This window comes from Garra rufa, chromosome 9 (assembly GCF_049309525.1).
Source record: "Garra rufa chromosome 9, GarRuf1.0, whole genome shotgun sequence".
In the NCBI taxonomy this organism is placed as follows: Eukaryota; Metazoa; Chordata; class Actinopteri; order Cypriniformes; family Cyprinidae; genus Garra; species Garra rufa.
The window spans coordinates 13,889,485-13,911,545 of NC_133369.1; the positions used below are offsets into that span (position 1 = coordinate 13,889,485).

Here is a 22,061-nt window from a genome sequence, read left to right on the forward strand (position 1 = left end):
TAATCTCTCCTCTCCTGTTTTTATTCCCGCAAAGCAAGTCGCGCCGGCTGGGTTGGCTGATGGAAAAATGGCGGCAGGGTGAACAACTGGCATTTTCTGGGCAGCCCCAGCTGCTGGCATGACGCGCCGGTTCAGGGAAGCGTGCCCAGATACCGACCAGACCGTGAGCGCCCATTATGAGGAGCTGGCAGCCGCCATGACTTTGGCTGCACTCTCTCATGAAGGCGTATTTCAATATGCAACCCCAGGGGTCCACATTAACTAGATAGAGTGTCCAGTCACACGTAGGTTAGGTCGATGGTTTTCCCACCAGTCTCCAGGTTTTCTCCCCCGCTGAGGAAAACTTGGCGCCTGACAAGCTGCAGTATATGAGCGTTGTTTATCTGCTCCAGTCCAATACGGATCTAAGCGGCCAGCTTTCCCCCCTTATTCACTTAGCTGGTGCGGCTCTGTCAACATGAGCTATGCTTTCTGCAGCCTTGTAAATACCAAATAACTTTGTGCTGTATCGAACCCGAGCCCGTCTGGTATTACAGCCCAGCGCTCTGAGGTAATAGATCCACAGCTACAAGTCTCGGCCATGTGCTTTTAAAGATATAAAGAGCACTTGGCCGGCCCCTATTAGATGACCCTGTTCTATTGCCTGCATTACTCAATAGACTTTATAGGATACTTGCTTCACCAGAACAATCTTTCACTCTTTGTCCTGTCTGTCTTGTGTTTCAGAGTGGAATGGCGCTGACCTATGACCCCACTGCAATGCAGAACGGGTAAGAGTCATTTGTGCTTTTCAGTTTTCAAAGCTTGTTACAGATGTTCAAGGGTAAAACGATGAACTTAGATGAGATTTAACAGTGAACCCATCCTCATACCAGTAATTCCTGCTAAAAAGACCACCAATACATATTATTATGCTAGTCTGAGGCTACCTGTCTCAGTAAGGACTGACATAATAAAAATATCTTGAGTTTTAAGTCTTTTGAGAAAATCTAAAATGTTTTTGATTTATTTGATCAAAATAAAATATTATTACCATTTAAAATAGCTGTTTCTATTAATATTTTTATATTAAAGCTTAATTTTCATCAGCTATTACTCCAACCTTAAGTGCCACATGATTCTTTAGAAATCATTCTAATATGCTGATTTGGTGGTCAATAGTTGTGTTGCTAAATAATTTTGTGATACATGATTGTTTATTTATTTATTTTGATAAATAGAAAGTTCAAAAGAACAGCATTTTTTTAATAAAACATATTTAGTAAAGTGTCTGACTTTTAATCAATTTAAAGCATCCTTGCCTAATAAAAGAAAAAAAAAATACTGTCCCCAAATTTTGAATGGTATATGTAATTGTAAAGGTAATGTTAAAGATGCATATATAAAAATATATATAAATATCAATTCCAACTCTAAATATATCTTAGTAAAATAGTGTCAATTTGTAATTAATTTAGTTTAATTACTAAATTATTTGATTATCATTTTATGTGGGCATAATGTATTATAAAATGCACTATAATTATGATTAAAATAATATGCCTCAAATTCCTGCTTGATATTTAAGATTGAATTTTCTATTAATCATTTAAATATGTAAATATTAATTTTGAACTATCAATAACTAAATGAAAGTAATTATTTTTGTTAATTTATCAACATTAGCATATTTTTTACATTATAAAAACAAAAGTGGACATTTTTGAAAATGGTAACCAAAAAAAGGATATAAACAATCCACCAGGGGGCAGAAGTCATGTGCTACATCATATACAAAAGGTTTTTCAGGAACATACTGATCATGTTAATGAGACATATGGCTTCAAAAAGTCAATTAGCTTAACCACCAAGACTTCCTTGACTAACCAGCCAGTTCATGCAGGTTTATTCTGGTCTATTCAGCAACATAGTTGCAGTAAATAATACCAAACCCTACAGAGATGTGTTGTACACTGGCACACACATACACAAATACTGTCATAATCAATCTGCATTTTGTGCCATTGTTGCACCAAAGAGTGTAAGTGTTTCGTCAGGTGCTGGTTGCAGGGCAGGAAGCTGAGTGCTGGACTAGGGGAAATAAGACCCTTTCTATCTGTGTGTTCCGGTGGATGGAAGGCCCAGGGCTCTGTCTGTGATTCGGCACTCTGGGGAAACAGTCATAGTCGTACCTTGATTACCAGCTTCAGCTCCTTCTGCACCCCTGACTCAGCACTTGCTGTCTGTGGGAAATAAGGAGTGACAAAAACATGCAATAAGGGAGAAAGAGGCAGATTCTGAATTGTAAATAATAGAGTGACTAGAAAGGGCAGCGGAAGATTTGTTTCCTTTCTCCTTTCCATCACATTATATATATAGTGAGTTCATACAGTCTTCTTAATTGTTCAATGGCGCATGCTGTCTCAATGTCAACGGGCTGAAGCTAATAGCCGGTATAAATAACAGCATAGTGCTAGGCTAAAAAAAGGACTGCACGCCAATGTAAACTGGCGTGTAAAGCTTCACATTTTAACCCTGCTTCAAAGATTGTGTTACCTTCTTCCTGGACATGCTCTCAGTCAGGTCGTCTTGTGTGACTGTGACATAAGGGAGCATGAGCTCTCTAGGGCAGACAGCGTTTCTCTCCCCACGCTCCATTTCTCAGCTGCCAGACAAGCCGATCAATAAAGCCTAGCAACGGAGCTTGCAGATGAAACATGTCCGCAGTAGGTACACAATGATAAATAAAGTCCTGCCCGAGAACTGTAGCTATTGGAAAATGCTGTTGCTCGGGTAACACAGAGAAGTCAACAAATTAACTGTTGTGACACAAACCTGTGGAAAAAAACACACACAAATAAACAAAAGATTTATATTTCAAATAAATGCTGTTCTGTTAATGAAAGGATCTTGGAAAATAAAACATATCATGCTTTCCACAAAAATATTCAGCAGCACAAATGTTTTTAACATTTATAATTATAGGAAATCTTTCTTGAGCAGCAAATAAGCAAGTAAGAATGATTTCTGAAGGATCATGTGACACTGAAGAGTGGAGTAATGATGCTGAAAATTCAGTTTTGCCATCGAAAGAATAAATTGCATTTTTAAAAATATTATAAAATAGAAAACAGTTCATTTAAATGTAAAAATCCACATATGTATATAAATGTGCTGCTGTTACCCTCTCAAACTGTTAAACGTTTTATACAACCAGAAATGTGTACTAACAGTGTGTTTGTGTATCTTGCAGGTTCTACTCCTCACCATACAGCATCTCCACAAACCGCATGATCGCTCAAACGTCAATCACTCCATTCATCGCAGCCTCTCCTGTCTCCACATATCAGGTGAGATCACAGCATGTGCACCGCATTCAGAACAAACACATGCTGCAGGCAAACAAACTCACACATTTACATTCATACAGTGGCCCTTAGAAACATTTGGACACTTATGATGTAAAATATAAAAGATAGAACAAATAGTTAAAGGGATAGTTTACCCAAAAATGAAAATTACCTCATGATTTACTCACCCTTAAGCCATCCTAGGCCTTTTGAAGTGAAGCCATGTTTTTGTGTAAGAAAATATCCATATTTACAACATCATAAACCTTAATCTCTAACTTCTGCTAACTGCCATATGTGTGTTCACGAAAGAGTGGCGTTCCAGCGGATGATGTAGGACGTAGGCGAACGGGGTGTCTAATGGTGAATCTTGTGGAGAGGGCAAAACAAAACACCAGTCACAAATTAGAAGTGCAAAATGAGGATTTGTAAAGAAAATTGTCATAGGTTTTCGATATAAGCCAAGAGGAAATGCATTTTCCTGTGGCATAAACAAAATTTGGTTCTCACAAGATTAGCATATTACCACCGGACCTTATGCCACATCATCCGCTTAAATGCCACTCAAGTGTTAATTTCGTTGTTATATAAATTTTTATCAACGTCATTTTTTCATCTACGAAAATGAGACAATAACGGAAAGAAACTTGTTTTGAATGACGAAAACTATGATGAAAATCTATTGACATTTTCGTCAACTAATAAAAACGAGATGAAAATGTTAGGAAGGAATGATTAGTGAAGAGATTGATTCAGAACGAATCTGCTGCGCGGTTAGGGCCTTAGATGCGTACATTTGAACTGTATCATAGCCTATTGATCTATCCGGTGTCATGAGAAATCCAGTCCCCACCCGGAATCGGGTCTCCATTAGGACCCAGAGTGATCTTATTGGTTCGATTGACTTCTAATGGGTATCATTTTTAGCGCCTGATTACAATTCCTGCAAAATCGCGTTATATTTTATATAGTAAAAAATGTGTTATAATGAATACAATATAAATTTAACATAAAAACAATGGATATATTATAAATAAATGAGCATTTATTCATCTTCAATATCGTCTCCTAACTGAAAGAATATATACAGAAGCAATGCTGAGGCAAAATATGAATTAAAACCACTTAAAAATGTATTTACTCATGCATTATTTATCAGACGTTATAGTGTTATAGCATTTAAATACGTTTTTTTTTCCATAAAGAAATTATTGTGGGTAATTACACATTTATAAGTTAATAAATTACTTTTTATAGTTTAATTACATCATATTATATGTATTATATGTATGTTTCTTTTTATAAAATATAAAACATTTTTGATCAGGCATTACCGCCGCGATCCTAAATGGGACTCGATTCCTGGGCGGACTCGATTTGTCACCACACCGGCGGGACATAAGCTAGCATACATTTGCTTCACGTCTCATAAAACATTCAAACATGTCAGTATCTGGGAGTAAGAGAATAGCAGACATATGGATAAATTTCACGGAGCAAAAAAGAAGCCGATTTAGTCCGTTTTGCGAGCACAGACATCGAAGCACACACAAAATTATGTTGAATTATTAGTTTTGACGAGTAATTACGTAAACACACTCAGTTACGACTTAGGTGAATGTGACCAGTTGGGAGAAAATATCGAACATGCATCAGTACATTGCATCCATGCATTCGGTTTTAAAGGGACAGCAGCCTAATTTAGTTGCTATTGTCTGTGGCATTGATGTTAATCAAGGAACAAAAGAAAGACAGAAAATCACTCACTGCTCTTGACTGAATCACTTTAGTAGCCCTAATAAAGATTAATCTAAATGTATTTATATAAATAAATGTTTTCTTGAAAGAATGAAGAATGTTGTAAACAAGTTGTTATAAAGAATAAATTAGCCTATATAACCATTGTTATTTCACTGAAAAGAAGACCATGTTCTTGTTTCTTTATGAGAAGTGGTTTCATTTAATTTGTATATAAAGGCATGTTGCGTGTCACAGCAATCTGGATAAAACCTTAAAGGGATAGTTCACCCAAAAATGAAAATTTGATGTTTATCTGCTTACCCCCGGGCATCCAAGATGTAGGTGACTTTGTTTCTTCAGTAGAACACAAACAAAGATTTTTAACTCAAACCGTTGTAGTCTGTTAGGCATATAATGGCAGTAGATGGGCACCAAACCTTTAAAAGTAAAAAAAAAAAAATGCACAGACAAATCCAAATTACACACTGCAACGGTTTGAGTTAAAAGTTTGTGTTCTACTGAAGAAACAAAGTCACCTACATCTTGGATGCCCTGAGGGTAAGCAGTCTACTAAAATCTTTAGATATTTCGTCAACTAAAACTAGACTAAAACTAAAACAATTCAGATAACTAAAATTGGACTAAAACTGGCATTGACTGTGACTAAGACTAAATCAATATTTGCAATGGTACGACATTTAGCGGAAGCTAGAGATTACGGTTTATAAAGATTTAAAAAAAAAAAAAAATTTTAACAAATGCATCGATTCACTTCAGAAGGCCTTTATTAACCCCCTGGAGCCATGTGGAGTACTTTTCATGATGGATGAATGCACTTTTTTGGGCTTCAAAATCTCAACACCCATTCACTCCCATTATAAGCTTGGAAAAGGCAGGACATTTTTTATTATAACTACAATTGTTTTTATCTGAAAGAAGAAAGTCATATACACCTAGGATGGCTTGAGGGTAAGTTAATCAAGGGGTAATTTTCATTTTTGGGTGAACTATCCCTTTAAGCAAAACACTGTATATAAACAAAATTACATGCAAACACAAATGCAATTTGCGTCACGCACATATGAGGAGAGCATGTTGTGCTGTACCGTGTTTTCCATCACTCTCCATGTTTGCTGTTATGTTAGGAAAGCTTATTAACGCTGTTCTCCAGGCCTGCAGTCAGACGGAGTGAGCAAACAATGACTATGAGCATCCTTAATTGATTTGGCTTAAGCTAAACTAAACAAAACATTGCTGAGCGTAGAGAATAGCTAAGCCCTTTAGATCATGTACCTCCCGTCCTCATGAGAACCTGGTCCTCTCGCAAACACGCCGACACACACGTACGTGAGCACAAGCGCACATATACAAAACCACCCACGCTGACCGGAGTGGGGCCCTTGTCTTAGTTTACGCTCTCGGCCGCACGTTTGTTATGATAAATTCCGCACGCCAGCAAGGTTATCTCTTAATCAAATTTTGCGATATCATGTGCAAAAGCGCCCTGCCGGCCGGCGAATTAATTTTAAATTGCAAACCGTGCTGAACCCGCCAAAACCAGTTGAAAGCCAAGCTGACGGGAAATCAATGCGCTGCTACCTTTATTTCTCCCCTAGAACTTCGAGAATGGAACAAGAGACAACTGTTTCCCTCTCCGGTGAAAGAACAGAGAGAAGGAGAGAAAGAGGGAGAGCGAGAGCATGAATCTTTTAACAGTCGGGGAGAGAGAGACAAGGTGTGCGCTTACACATCTTAGTGGACTTAGCGTGTTTAGAGAGAGAAAGAGAGAGAGAGACGCCCGAGGCGGATCACAGTGATGAACAAATCCCAAAGGCTTTTCTTCCTAGAACAACATAAAAAGACACCGCATATAAATTTAGACACCTACGACTGTTCAAACGCACTTGCATGAAACTAAATGCATACATCCATCCTCTCATACAGGAAGTGGCCACTTATTCTGAGTTTGTGTGGTATAAAAATGATACTCGAGCATAATGTTATTTTAGTATCTTTTTTTCTTTTTAGTATTGTTTTATTTATTTATTTTTTTCATTTTTTTTTTAAATCTTTTTTGTGTTTGTCTATTTTTAATGTCTTATATGTCTTATAGTATTTATAGTTCATTTTATTTCAGTTTTAACATCAGTTGTGTGGTATAATATAATACTCAAACATAACAGTTATTTTAGAATTAATTTTAATAGCATTTTTTTTTTCAGTTTTCATTTAAGTTTTAGTAATTTTTTTGTAATTTGCTCATTTTTATTTGTTTTCTAATTTTGTTTTTTTGCATATATAAATAATATATTATTTTTTTACATATTTATTTATTTTATTGATATATATATATATATATATATATATATATATATATATATATATATATATATATATATATATATATATATGCTTAATTTATTTTTTATTAATTTATTTTAGTACATCCAGTGTGTTATATAAATAATACACAAGCATATCAGTGTTATTTTAGCATTTAGTGGGGGGGGGGTCACATTTTTAGATCATATTATATCATATTTTATATCATTGATATTTTTATTTTCCAGTTTTATTTTTGTTTTAACTAACATATATATATATATATATATAAATTACAAAATTACTAAAAATTTTAAAGTTAAAATAAATATGAAAATGGAATAAAATGGAAAATAAAAAAGATCTATAAATTATATACACACACACACAAATGTTAATTAAAAAAAATGGAAACAGGAATAAAAAGTGAAAATGGGAAAAAAATAAAATCAATAAATTAAACAAATCTTACATATTTTTTATTTGTTTAATTTATTTATGTATTTACTTTTAGTACATCCAGTGTGTATTATAAAAAATAATATAGTATAAAAAATACAAGCATATCAGTGTTATTTTAGTATTTTGTGCTTTTTTCACATTTTTATATCATATCATATTGATATTTTTATTTGCCATTTTCATTTTTATTTTAACTAATATTTTTAACTAACATTTGTGTTTTGACATTTTTCTTTTTCTTTTTCTTTTTTATGGTCTGTAGTTTTTATGATTTTTATATTAGTTTTAGTTGTATTTATTTTAGTATATCAAGTTAAACTAAATGAAAATGAGAAATGTTGTCAGCTAGCTAAAATGTACATTTTATTTATTTTTTACTTTATTTTATTTGTTAATTTATTTTAGTAAATGTTTATTTTTATTGCAAGTAGCGCGAATGTTTTTATAGTATTAGTTTTAGTTAATTATAGTAACCCTGTCCTAAATGTAGTAATTGTTGGTGCGAATTACTATAGCGGCGAGATGAAAGCAGAGATTTTTTGGGGTCCAAGTCGGCCTTAGATGATGAAATTGCTGCCGCAGCGCTGTAATTAGGAGGCAATATCGCTGTCTGTAGAATTCCGATCCCTGTGTAATTATCGCACTTGTATTACTTGCTCCTGCCTTGGCTGTTCTGTGGGAATCGGGGCTTCAAGGCAGCGGGAGGAGGCGTAGGAGGGGGGGTGAGGAGTGAAATTAAGAAATGCTGGTTTCCGCCCACAGGTCCAGAGTACGTCGTGGATGCCTCACCAACAGTACGTTATGCAACCTACGGTAAGTGCTGCTGAGGAGGTGTTCATTTATCTTGTGTGTGTGCTTGTGTGTGTTGGGGACATGAGGAAACAGACAGATAGAGAGGAATGAGGAGAGGTGAGAGTGATTTCGTTTATCTTTGTGAAAGAGTGGATGTTCTGTGAGATAAAAAAAATGCTGTGCTTTTTACCCCCATTGCCCTCTTGTGGCCGAGCAAGTAAGCGCGGGAGTGGTGCTGTATGACTTCAGAAGACATGAAATATACAACATGAGGCATATGGACCAGAGGTTTTCAAAGGTTTTGATGCTACAGACCCCCAATTTTGATCCCTTTGTGAGGGACCCCTTTAAATATTAAAATATTAAAACCCCTAAAATATAAAGACCGCTATATATTTTCAGACTCATTTATACTGTTAAAATTATTTTATATATTAAATGGAAAATATTTTCTGATATACATATGTACACACGTTTTTTTTCTCTTTTTTTCTATTACTATTTATTTTTGTATTACTTTTTATTTATTGTAAATGTTATATATTATGAATTATTTTTTTAGCTAAATATAACAGAAAATATTTTCCATATAATATATAAAATAATTTTAACAGTATAAATGGGTTAGAAAACATATAGATGCAAGAATGTGCTAGGAGGTGTACAGAAAAGTTCAGAGAAAAATAGTGTAAAATGTAATAAATTAAATAATAATAATAATAATAATAATAATAATAAATTAAAAACTTTTCTGTTCACCTCCTAGCACATTCTTGCATAGTTTTGTTATATTTAGATTAATTAATTAATCATATATATAATATATACAATGTAATATAAATAAGTTATAGGGGGAAAAAAAAGAAAAAGTGTGTGTGTGTGTGTATATATATATATAAATATATATGTAATATATATATATATTTATATAAGATAATTTAATAGTAGAAGAGTAACATTTTATTACAATTTCTTATAAAAAATAATATAGAAAAAAGAAAGAAGAAAAACATTTATATATTTATATATATATATTAAAACAATAATATATAGAATATATAAAATTTAATAAAAAATAGTAATAGAAAAAAATGAAAAACTGTGTATATATATAGAATTTGTTTTTTTTTACATTTTTGTGTGTGTGTATATATATATATATATATATATATACACACACACACATTTTTCATTTTTTCAAATTTTACACAATTCTTATTTTAACTTTTAAGTGCATTTATTAATAATTCTTATTTTAACTTTTAAGTGCATTTATTAATAAAATTTTTAATAAAAATAATTTTTTATTATCATTTTATTATTAATATTTTTCTAGTGTTTTGTATATACATATAATTTTGTGTATATACACACACATATTTCTGTTACTATTATTTCATTTTTCATTACATTTTACACAATCCTAGTACATTCTTGCCGTTCCCCAGGTTTAAAACCTCTGACCACTTTGATGAAACCATTATTGTGCCTTTTGTCATTTTGGAGCTCGACAGCTCACATTTTTTATGTCAGAAAAGAAGTTCTAGGGGTTTGGAACCACATGAGGATGAGCAAATGATGACAGAACTGTCATTTCTGGGTGAACTGTCCCTTTAAGGACAGACGACTCAAGGATCTGTTCCTCCAGTCAGTCCGCAGTCTGGATCAGATAAATAGATCCCTGTCTGAGCTCCATCGACACAACTTTGTCAACCTGGAGACACGTTTTTTTTTTCTCTCTCTGTCTCGCTGCACAATACACAGGTACAAACTACCTCTCTTGTGTTCTTTTCTTAAGTCGTGTATAAGAAGGCAACCCCTTGGCCGGGGTCTGGATGTCTGCCCACCGTCTCTTTGGCTTTCACCTGAACTTGGATTTACTGTAAGCCAGGGGTCTGCATTCCTCTGCGGAAATGGCCAAAGGTAGACTGGGATCAGGGCTTTCTCTTTGGCAGGGCCTGAAAAAAGGCTTCAGTCAGCTGTTTCCAGATCCGCAGCAGGCAGGCGCAGGGCTTCATACGATCCCGAGCAACTCAAGAAGTGAAACAGGGTTATAAAAAAGGAGGCAGATGTCTGTCTGACTAGATAATGATATTTCAGACTTGTTGTGCGAGTGTGTGAGTGTCTGTGCATCTGTCGTCGGATGGGAGGTTTGATGATCATGATTATGTTGTGTAAATGTGTTTGTAACCAAACCCTCACATCTAATGATCTGGCAACCCATCAGAAAAGACCTCAGCTGCCTGGGAGAGAGAGAGAGAGAGAGAGAGAGAGAGAGAGAGAGAGAGAGAGAGAGAGGGAGGGAGGGGCAGTGGGAGTCTGTGAGCTGATCTCTGCCTAATTTGAAAATCCTGGAAAGAAAACAAAGGCGGAAGAAATCATGTTTTTTTTTCTTTCTTTTTGTGGGTTCTGCGAAGAGAGAAGGCAAGCAATTAAAAGTGGCTGAGAAAGGGAAGCATTGTTATTGGAGAACGCCGCTGCATTTGGCACCTTGTTACCGTGGAGACACGTGACCATAGCGACCGGAGCCAGCGATGAGGGTTTAAGCAGATCAGCAGACAATGGAAGCGCTCTGAGCTCCCTCTCCGCAGTGCAGCGTGTGTGTGTGTGTGTGTGTGTGTGTGTGTGTGTGTGTGTGTGTGTGTGTGTGTGTGTGTTTTAGTATACATCAGTACCTTAAGTGCACCTGCTGGTGTGACCTGCTGATTTTGTTGGCTATATAGCTGAGTTATGCATTACTATCCTAGCCAGATGACAGCTGTGTGTGTGTGTGTGTGGGTGTGTGTGGGCTCAGTTGTGTCCTTAAAAGGCTTGAGTAAAATTCTGAAATTAGGAATTGGCTTCCTTTCGAATCACAAATGTGAATTTGAATGGAATTGACCATGAACCACAGGATGCTGAATTGGAATTTAAATTGGAGTGACAGAAAGAGGAATTTACTGGAATGTAATTCAAAAGAAATTCAACAAAGAGTTCGATTAGATCAGCACAAGTCCCTGCTTCGTGTAGTTTTGCTCACACTTTAGGGTAATTTTTAAATACATTTTACATACTCAAAAAATGCTTTATAATTAGTGCAGTCAAATCGATTAATCACCATTAATCGCATTCAAAATGAAAGTTTATATGTGTATGTACTATGTATTTATATATAATTTTAATTTTATACATAGTATAAATACATTATTTAAGGAATGTTTACATGTGTGTGTATATATATATATATATATATATATATATATATATATATATATATATATATGATATATTAAATATATACACATGCATGTAAAAAATGCATATAAATATACACATACATATATTTTATAAACAAACTTTTTTGTTTCGGATATGATTAATCACGATTAATCGATTTGACAGCACTATTTATAATATATGCTGTATAATATCTTTAATTAGTGCTGTCAAAATTAGCGCATTAACACAGGCAATTGATTTTTCCATTTTTTTCCCAGTTAAACTGCCTGCTGTTCTTTAGAAAAGTCCTTCAGGTCCCACAGATTATTTGGTTTTTCAGCATTTCTGTGTATTTGAACCCTTTCCAACAATGACTGTATGATTTTGAGATCCATCTTTTCACACTGAGGCCAACTGAGGGACTCATATGTAACTATTACAGAAAGTTCAAATGCTCACTGATGCTCCAGAAGGAAACATGATGCATTAAGAGCTAGGGGTGAAAACTTTTGAATTGAATGAGGATGTGTACATTTTTCTTATTTTGCCTTAAAATCATATCTTTTTCATTTAGTACTGCCCTTCAGAAGCTGTAGAAGATACTTACATGTTTTCCAGAAGACGGTCATTGTTGAAAAAGGTTCAAATACACAAAAATGCTGACAAACCAAAGAATTTGTGGGACCTGAAATATTTTCTGAAGAACAGCGGACAGTTTAAATGTTCAGGACAATCAACTATTTTGTCTTATTGACTATTAAACGTCTTTTATGTGAAATATCTTATGCAGGTCAAAAAAATTACATTTTTTGTGTGATCTCTCTTATTTTGGTCAAATAATTTACATTTTACAGATTCTGAAAGGTGTACGTAAACTTGTCAGCTGTAAATTATGTAAACAAAGTTTTATGTAAGATGTGATTAAAGGCACAATATGTAAGTTTTCGCCGCTAGAGGTCGCATTTTTTAAAACAATAACAAAGGCGACGCTCGATGACGCAATTACGGAGCGTGGAACGATGGGAAATGTCGTTTTCACAAATCATGTTCACGGATGAGATACTGTCTTTTTTGCCTACCAATATGATTGAGTGTCACTGGAAGAAGCTATTGTAGATAGTGTTTGAAGAGGCACTCCAGGTCTAACAGAGAACTGCTTAACTTTACACTTAGGATGTACTCACACTAGGCACAATTGCTTTGAACTGAGCCTGAGCGCAATTACCCCCGCTGGCCTGCACTCAACCTCCGGCCGAAACACGCTTACGTCATGTATGAGATAACGGAGAAAATCACTTTTTCTAATATTCTGCCTAATAATTAATAATTAATTTATGCCGTTCATTGATTTTCACTTGTATGTATCAGAGAGTTTTTACGGATAGTGAAAGAATACGAACGTTAGTGAAAGAATTTGCAGCTTTACTCGCAAACTACAATTCCTGTTCATCAATAAGGAGAGAACCAGACCCATTATAAACTTAAATATACTTTATTGAACTAAATTATTTGAAAAGTGTTGTGTGGTGGTAATAATAGTATATGTTTGCGGTCCTAATGATAACAGTAGTAGACACAAAATAGTATCTGTTTCGTGCTCCGACGCGGTTAGCACTTACACTATGCGTACCGCGCCCGAGCCCAACTTAACTGCTCTCTGGCCCATCTCTTCCAACCGGGCCAGGGCCAGCTTAACGAACCGCGCCCAAGCACGGCACGGAGCACTCACACAAGTCAAAGGAACCCAGCTTTGGGCACGGTTTAAAACGTCTAGTGTGAGCACACCCTTACATACTGCGACGCGTCAATTAAGAAATACCTATAACGATAGTAATAATTTTAATACAGTAACATTCTTTAATTCTTAGAGTAACTTCATTAATGTCTGTTTAAATCACCTGTACATGACTATTACTTGCACAATAAATTATATATATATATTTGCTTAGCTGTCTATTAAAACACAGGCGAGAGCCCCTGCTGGACTGTCCTGTCCTAGGTTTTCGCAAAGCTCTCTCCATTTCAAAAAAGCCGATATTTATTCTAGTTTTATTTCTGTGTTTGTACCAATGCCTTCTTGCCTCAGTTGGTGTATGTCTATGTTTTTATTATTATTATTTTCCGTACTTAATCGTGATAATGATAATGCACAACAGCGGCGCCCTGCATGCGGTATAACTACTTTCGCATTGGTCCACATGTGTTGCCATAGTATTGCTAAGCGGAAACGAGGATAGCACGGATATTGCGTCATTGATAGGCGACAATGACCAGGGTCGAGTCGTTATTTAAAACTGGAATTTCTCTGGATTTACAAATCTATGAGAACTTCTGAGATAACCAAATTACTCAACTGCATGAAATATATAACACTGTGCGAGTGGTTTTAGGGTATTTTATTACAAAATTCTTACATATTGTGCCTTTAATCGTGATTAATCGATTTGACAGCACTATATATATATATATATATATATATATATATATATATATATATATATATATATATATATATATAATATATCAGTGGCGATTTCTTTAAGACTGCAAGGGAAGCTCAGCTTCCCCTATAAAGTCACAAAATTAATGGTCAAATTATGTACTATTGTATTAACATTTTATTGACTAAAAATGCGTTAGAAAACGTTCATCTCTCATAAGAGTTCGTTCAGACGGTCATTGGATAAACGCTGCGATTATGTCCCGCCCACGGACGCTCAGCGTCTCTGGAGGTGAATGAGGAGTGGGCTGGCCTGGACTCCGAGCTTCTGCGTGATGATTGGAGGGTCTGTCGAAAGATTGCATCTCCTTTTGACTGACAGCGATTTTGTACTATAAGGAATCGCTGAAGCTATTCGCGCTCAGTCCCATCGCGGATTTCTCAAATTCAGTCGAAATAAAAACTGCTGCAACCTATTTCTTTATATTTGCTTGGCGAAATTGCTTGATTTTCATCATACATTTCACACAATTATACACCACATTTCTTGTTTCACTTTTACAGAGTTTAATATTTTTTTTTTAGATCGAAAATGAGCTTCCCCTATTTGACAGACCAGTAGCCGCCACTGATATATATATATATATATATATATATATATACTTGTTTTGTTTTACTGGATAACATTTTTTTTCCTATTTTTGCAGTATAGCCTAATTGCCTAATTATCATCAGTATCTTGGCCAGCCAGCTTCACAAAATGATAAAATGATGGTTGACCAGTATTAACTACAGTAAGCCAGCATGAAAATTCATGCTGGTGTAAGCTAGTCTTTTCAGCAGGGTAGCTGCACAAATGTTGTCAGCAGGGCACACACACACCAACCAGCAAGCACACACTTACCCACAATGCACCACCCAGAGGGCCATCACTCAACTGTACCTGTTACTTTCCATCTTAGCGCAGAGAAGAATCCCCAGCCGCCCTAACCAAATCACATCCTGGAAATGAACATTAATGAATCAAGACCGCAGTGCATTACGGCAAAGCCGCTTAAAGTGGAACCGCCACGCAAGATGAGAGAAAAGAAATGAAACGCTTCTCTAAGCCCCTGCTAGTCACGGCCATTTGCAGAAACAAAGAAGCCCATGTTTGAGTAAAGATTTGAGTTTATCTCAGCCCCATCGCAGCGCTCTGTTTGAACGGTGGGAATTGGCGGGGTGTTGTGTGTGCGTGAGAAAGGGAAAAAAATGCACGGTATATGTTTTTCTTAAGTGTGTTTAAATGGTGGGAATTGGTGGTTATGCCTTGGCACATTTCGTTTAAGATTAATATCACACATCCTCCCTGGCAGCCTGCTTTTTTTAATGCACCGGTACCTGAGAGACACAAAAAGATCGACTTCCTTTTCCTGTCTCTATTTTAGATGTCTTGGCAAAAAACCTCTCCTTCCTCTGATGTCACGGGAGATTTCTGCTCGTCTAGTTTACGTCGGAAATCTCTGGCTTTAAACGGCAGCTACCGACGTTTTGCTTTCCAAAACATGAATGTATATTTGGTCTGAGGCTGGAAATGAGTATACAGGCTGTTGTCTGAAGAGGGAAATCTCATTGGCTGTCTCAGAAATCCCTCTCAGAATGTCACTCACTTTCCGAATACTTCCCCTCGGGGAAATGAAGGAAAAACACACACGCGCACACACGTACGCACTAGCACAGCTTTAATCATCTGTCTAAGTCTCACACTGATACGGCTGTAAATTAGAGTGGAGAATTATTCAGCGTGGATTTCTTTTTTCCTTCGCTCATTATGAAAGCTTGTCGCGGGGCGGGGGAACTGTTAGCTCGAGGCTTTTCGCATCTGAAAGCTAAGACGCGGCGGGCGCTGAGCGGGGCGGCTGAACGGTTTACCTCTGAAAGCTTGAATAGAGACAGAGCGCTTCTGACACCAAGTGCCTGTACAGTTTATTCTTCAAGCGCAGGCAAGCATCAGCAGCACCAAGCTGTGCTATAGCGGAGAGACACACTGAAGCTCGCATGTTTGTGTGTGTAAAAGCTTTTTTTCACTGTTGGCGCACTCTGAGAGAATGTCTCTTTCAGCGCTCTTTAGAAACAGGTACATTTTACTTGGGGTAACCGGTTGTTTTGTGCTTGAAATGAGGAAGCACAAACAATACTGGCATATAGTAGGCTTGTGTATGGTACACTGCAAAATTTGCATGTTTGTTGTCTTTTCTTCAGAAGAAGCCAGAAAATCTGACTAGTTTGTTCAAAGGAGTTCACATGATTAGTGACCTAGAGTGGAAATAATGCAGAATCATATTATAATTTACTTATTTGTGTTACATCCTTAAACTGGTGATTTCAGATTTTAATTAGATTTTCTGTGCTGCATAAATGCACTTAGGAGACACAACACAAGTGTCACATGCTTGAAAGCTGATGCTCTTTCACAGCTGAAAAACTCGAGACTCACGCTGATTGTCATGACAACGGTGAGACGCAGAGTGACAAGAAGGGCACTTTTGCGATGCGAGACACTGAAGTGCCAGTGGGAAGACAAATGATTTAAAGATTTCAGAGTTTTAAGAGAGTAATCAGACATTTGGTTATAAATATGTACTTCTGCCTGGAAAAGAATGATTTTAAAAATTATGGATTTTAATCACACATTAACAGAGCAATATCAAGGCTAGATAGATAGTTTGAAATCTTAAAGCAACTGTATAACTTGACTTTAGTCAACATAGTTTTCCATTTGCAACAGTGTTAATTTTGACAGCAAATTTAGTCTTAGTCATAGTCTTTTGACTAAAATGCCATTTAGTTTTAGTCATATTTTAGTCATCTGAATTGCTTCAGTTTTAGTCTAGTTTTAGTCGAATATCATAAGATTTTAGTCGACTAAATCTACAGCAGATTTAGTCATCTAAAATCTAATAAGTTTAGTTACAGTGTAATGCACTTATTAAGCATTTCTCCAAAATTTCCAAACTCATTGTACAGGTTTGATATTAAGGTTTTATCATGATAGACACAGATTATCAGATCATCTTTATTAGGGCTATTAAAGTGATTCAGTCAAGAGCAGTGAGTGATTTTTGAGAGCAGAGTTTCTTTTGTTGCTTGATTAACATCAGTGCCACAGACAATAGCAACTAAACTAGGCTGCTGTCCCTTTAAAACTGGATACATGGATGCAATGTGCTGATACACATCTGCTATTCTTCCAACTGGTTACGTTTATCCCGCCAGATAGAAAGGCTATAATACAATTAAAATGTATGCATCTTAACCCCCTTCCACGCAGCAGATTTGTTCTGCAAAATTTTGTTCCAAAATTGTCTATAAAATTTTCGTCTTGTTTTTTTTCACAAATACCACAACCATTCAGAAGCACAGAAGTGCACCGCAGTCCGAAATGCAATGAAATGGACAAGTTTAATTAATAAATATTAAACATTTTAAACATTATTAAAAGTACATACTGAGTGATTGATGCCATCTTTGTCATGGAAAACACTTCACGTTGAGTTTGCGATTATAACGTAGCCTACATGTTTGCTTAAATTCATTTTTAAGATCTGAGGTAAGCTATCTATTGTTGCTCTCAGTATGGCTATAAACGTCACACATGATATTTACACTCACATTAGACACATTTAACATTAAATAAAGCACATTGAGATTATCATTAGCCGGGTTTCCATCCAAAGTTGCAAATTTAACTTAAATATTGCATTAAACATTTGCGAATAAGCACCGTTTCCATCCAATGACTCAAATAGAACAAAACCATCACTACCTGATAAACTGGCACTAAATATCACTAAGAAAAGTAGGAGAAGCCACTGAATACAATAACTTTAATATATAGTAAATGACTTGTGCCTCAGTGAGAGCAGACGAAACGCAATAAATAGAGGGTAGTTGGTGATTTTATTGCCATCCAAATACAGAATGTCTGTGTTTATCTCTCATCACTCGTCGCAATGCGTGTAGTCAGGACATGGTGTTAGAGTTTGTTAAAACCCTACTTAAAAACTATTTGGCTGCTGGTTTAAATTCGCCAACAGGCCGCTTGGCTAAAGTGATGAAAGTTATTAGACAGCGTTCAAAAGTTTGGAGTCTCTTATGTTCACCAAGGCTGCATCTATTTGATCAAAAGTACAATAAAAACAGTAATATTGTAAAAATGTATTACAATTTAAAATAACGGTTCTCAGTTTTAATGCACTGTCATATGTATCTTGATTGCACAGCATTTCAGCAGCCATTACTCCAGTCTTAAGTGTCACATGATCCTTCAGAAATCATTTTAATATACAGATTTGCTATAAAATAGTTGGTACATTCTGATACATTTAATATTTTTAACATATTTTTTTAGGATTCTAAATACCGAGTTCAAAAGAACAGCATTTATTTGAAATGGAAATGTTTAACTAATCTCTTTAGTCACTATTGATCAGTTTAATGCATCCTTGCTGGATAAAAGTGAATAAAAATGAACATTATGAAGGCTTTAGAACAACATGCTCTAATGAATCATTCACTAAAAGGTCAAGAATGTGCATTGGGACAGTGAATAGGGTTCATTTTGATTTCACGCTAAAGTGATTTTGTACTGATAAGAGTCTTAAACTCTACTAACAGGAAAGTGTCCCTCATAAACTGTAACCAGAGTTGTACACGACGCAGTGGTTTCTCATCATGCCGGCCTCAGCCAAGCCATCTGAGAAGAATTGAACTTTCTGACAAACTGTTTGACGAAGGGTCTCCTCAGAAAGATTAATCCTAATCAAGTTGGCATGTGAGAATGAGCGTGTGCGTACGTCTCTGGCCTAGTTCTGGGGAAGCGGTCATGTGACGGCATCAGATGATAGCTCAGGTCAGCGGTTGCAAATTGCAGATGTCTCTCTCTCTTTTGTCTGTAGCTCACATGTGTTAGCACTCTCATCCCAGCGTGCCTGAAACGTAAACACACCCGCAGTGTGGAGCAGCTCTGCTGTTAAGTGAGCGATGCATCATCTTTGCAAAAGTATGCATGACTCGCATTTGGATCGCATTATTTCACTTGTTGAAGTGGAACAGCTCACGTCTGGCCCTCATAATAGGGCCCAGCTGTGGTCGTACGGGCCAATGAGATGAGTGAAAGAAGGAGAGAGTTTTTGTGGAGAGCGTGATCAGCCCATTGACTCTAATGAAGTCGTCCAGATGTATTGTTGAATGGTAGCTCATTTCCTCTCCCATCCTTCATGCGGTTTGACCTGTAGCGGTGTGTGTTTGTGTTTGTACGTGTGTGTAGGGTGCTGTGATAACGCCAGCCATGGACCACACCATCTCCATGCAGCCCGCTAACATGATGGGACCCCTCACCCAGCAGATGAACCACCTGTCCCTGGGTACCACTGGCACTGTGAGTGTGTCCTCTGCCTTCATTGTACCTCCTGTTCACTTTCTGCTGGTCTGAATCGCAGAGGAGTCGAAGAAGAAAGTTAAATGCTAATTAAAAGTTTGCAAACTGTTATGGAAAAAAGGAAATAAAGCACTACCCAGGGGTGTAAAAAGTACTGGGAAATAAAGTATGGATACTGTTTTAGTATCAGACTCAATTAAAAGTATCTAGGCGAAGCATACCTAAAGTAAATAAAGCTTCCACACTGATTTGTACTTTTAAAAGTATTTAAAAGTAAAATGTAATTAAAAAGGGAAAACTTTATTCTTAGTGTTTGAACCTAATCAAGAGAATTCAAATCAATATTGTGACCTGACATTATTAAATGGTAAACTCGTTGTTATTCAACACTTGAATAACGTTGTTTGTAGCAGTGTTTTTGTTGGTGACTAAATGAAAATTACAACTATTGACTTGGGAACAAACTGAAATACGTTCAGGTTGAAGTACTAAAATTGCTAAAACTGAACTATTTAGAAATAATATAGAAATCTGAATGAAACTGAAAATATAAAAATAAAATCTAATGAAAATTAGAACTATTGACTTGACACCTAACTCAAATAATTTCAGATTGAAGTAGTAAAATTGCTAAAACTGAACAGTAAATTACAGCTGAACAGAAATATTTAGAAAAAAATATCAAAAATAAAATTATTAAAACAAAAATGAAAATGAAAACTGAAAGTAGAACAATAACAGCTAAGAACTATTCACTTGGTAACTAAGAAATAAGTATTGAAATTGCTAAAACTCAATAGTAAATTACAGCTGAATAGAAATATTTATAAATATCAAAATCACAAAATTATTAAAACTCAAAGCAAAATTAAAATAAATACGAAAATAAAAGCTAATGAAAAATAGAACTATTGACTTGGCAACTAACTGAAATAAGTTCAGGTCGAAGTACTAAAATTTCTAAAACTAAAAAGTAAATTCCAGATGAATAGAAATATTTAAAAATAATATTAAAATCGCATTAAATTATTACAACTCAAACTAAAGTTAAAATGAAAACTGAAAATATATTAAAAAAAAAGCTAATGAAAAATAGAACTATTGACTTGACAACTAATTGAAATAAGTTCAGGTTGAAGTACTAAAATTGCTCAAACTAAACAGTAAATTACAGCTGAATAGAAATATTTAAAAATAATATTGAAATTGCATAACATTATTAAAACTCAAACCAAAATAGAATAAAAATGACAAAATAAAAGCTATTGAAAATTAGAACTATTGACTTGACAACTAACTGAAATAAGTTCAGGTTGAAGTACTAAAATTGCTCAAACTAAACAGTAAATTACAGCTGAATAGAAATATTTAAAAATAATATTGAAATTGCATAACATTATTAAAACTCAAACCAAAATAGAATAAAAATGACAAAATAAAAGCTATTGAAAATTAGAACTATTGACTTGACAACTAACTGAAATAAGTTCAGGTTGAAGTAATAAAAATTGCAGCAGTAAATTACAGCTGAATCGAAATATTTAAAAATAAATCAAAATTTAAATTCAAAATATTTACTGTATAGTACTATAAAGTATAATAGTATATGAATAATACTAAAATGCCACTAGTTTGTAGTTTAATCCCTGAACCTGTTTGCATTTAAGCTTTTATTCAACATTGATTTTTAATTAAATATTATATAATATTTATTTAATATTTTAATTAAATATTATATATTGTGTACTATTATAATAAATATATATTATATATTTACCTTTTACATTAAAATTGATTTCACTGAGCGAAGATATAACTCATATAAATCATTAGAAATGTAATAAGTAAAAGTACAATTATTCATTTCCAGTTTTACCTAAATTGGAAAAAAGCAAAAAGGAAATAGAAGCAGCAAAAATATGTTTGTTATTGTTTATCATTTATCTCAACAAAATTCTCCTTCTTATATGGAGCCCCTAAAGGGACATGATGATGGGAAAAATATGAGATCTACTTTGATGCTTTTGTATTCGCTTAAAAAACTTTTGTGCTCCCCTTCCTTCTCAAAAGCATTGAAATATAGTTTTTCCTTCCATCCCATTATTTCCATCACCAGTCAACAAATGTTTCTCGCAAAATAGTTTGCATACTGTGCGCAAATGCATGGAAAAATAAAACCTTTTCGTCTCAAGTCATTTTGTCCCTTTAGGGGCTTTTTACTTTTTGTTGTGGCCACTTGGCAAAATAGCTTTTGATGTATTAGTGCCACCAATTGCACTGTATGATGCAGCAGCAGCTCAACATTTAAATAGATCCATACTTATGCATAGTTTTGTTTGCTGTATGTGACTGAACTGTC

At 35.1% G+C, this 22,061-nt stretch overlaps 1 protein-coding gene across 3 annotated transcripts in view; it reads left to right on the forward strand.

Moving 5' to 3' along the window:
* The window catches only part of rbms3 (RNA binding motif, single stranded interacting protein), a 208,012-nt gene that overhangs the window by 179,863 nt on the left and 6,088 nt on the right, over positions 1-22,061 (forward strand). For 2 of the 3 annotated variants that reach the window (XM_073846608.1, XM_073846607.1), the window contains exons 8-10: positions 727-770; positions 3,233-3,329; positions 19,592-19,702. In XM_073846608.1, coding sequence (XP_073702709.1) covers positions 727-770; positions 3,233-3,329; positions 19,592-19,702 — 252 coding nt within the window. Of the gene's footprint in view, positions 1-726; positions 771-3,232; positions 3,330-8,615; positions 8,667-19,591; positions 19,703-22,061 lie in introns of all 3 variants that reach the window. The other variant, XM_073846606.1, reaches the window with a different exon arrangement.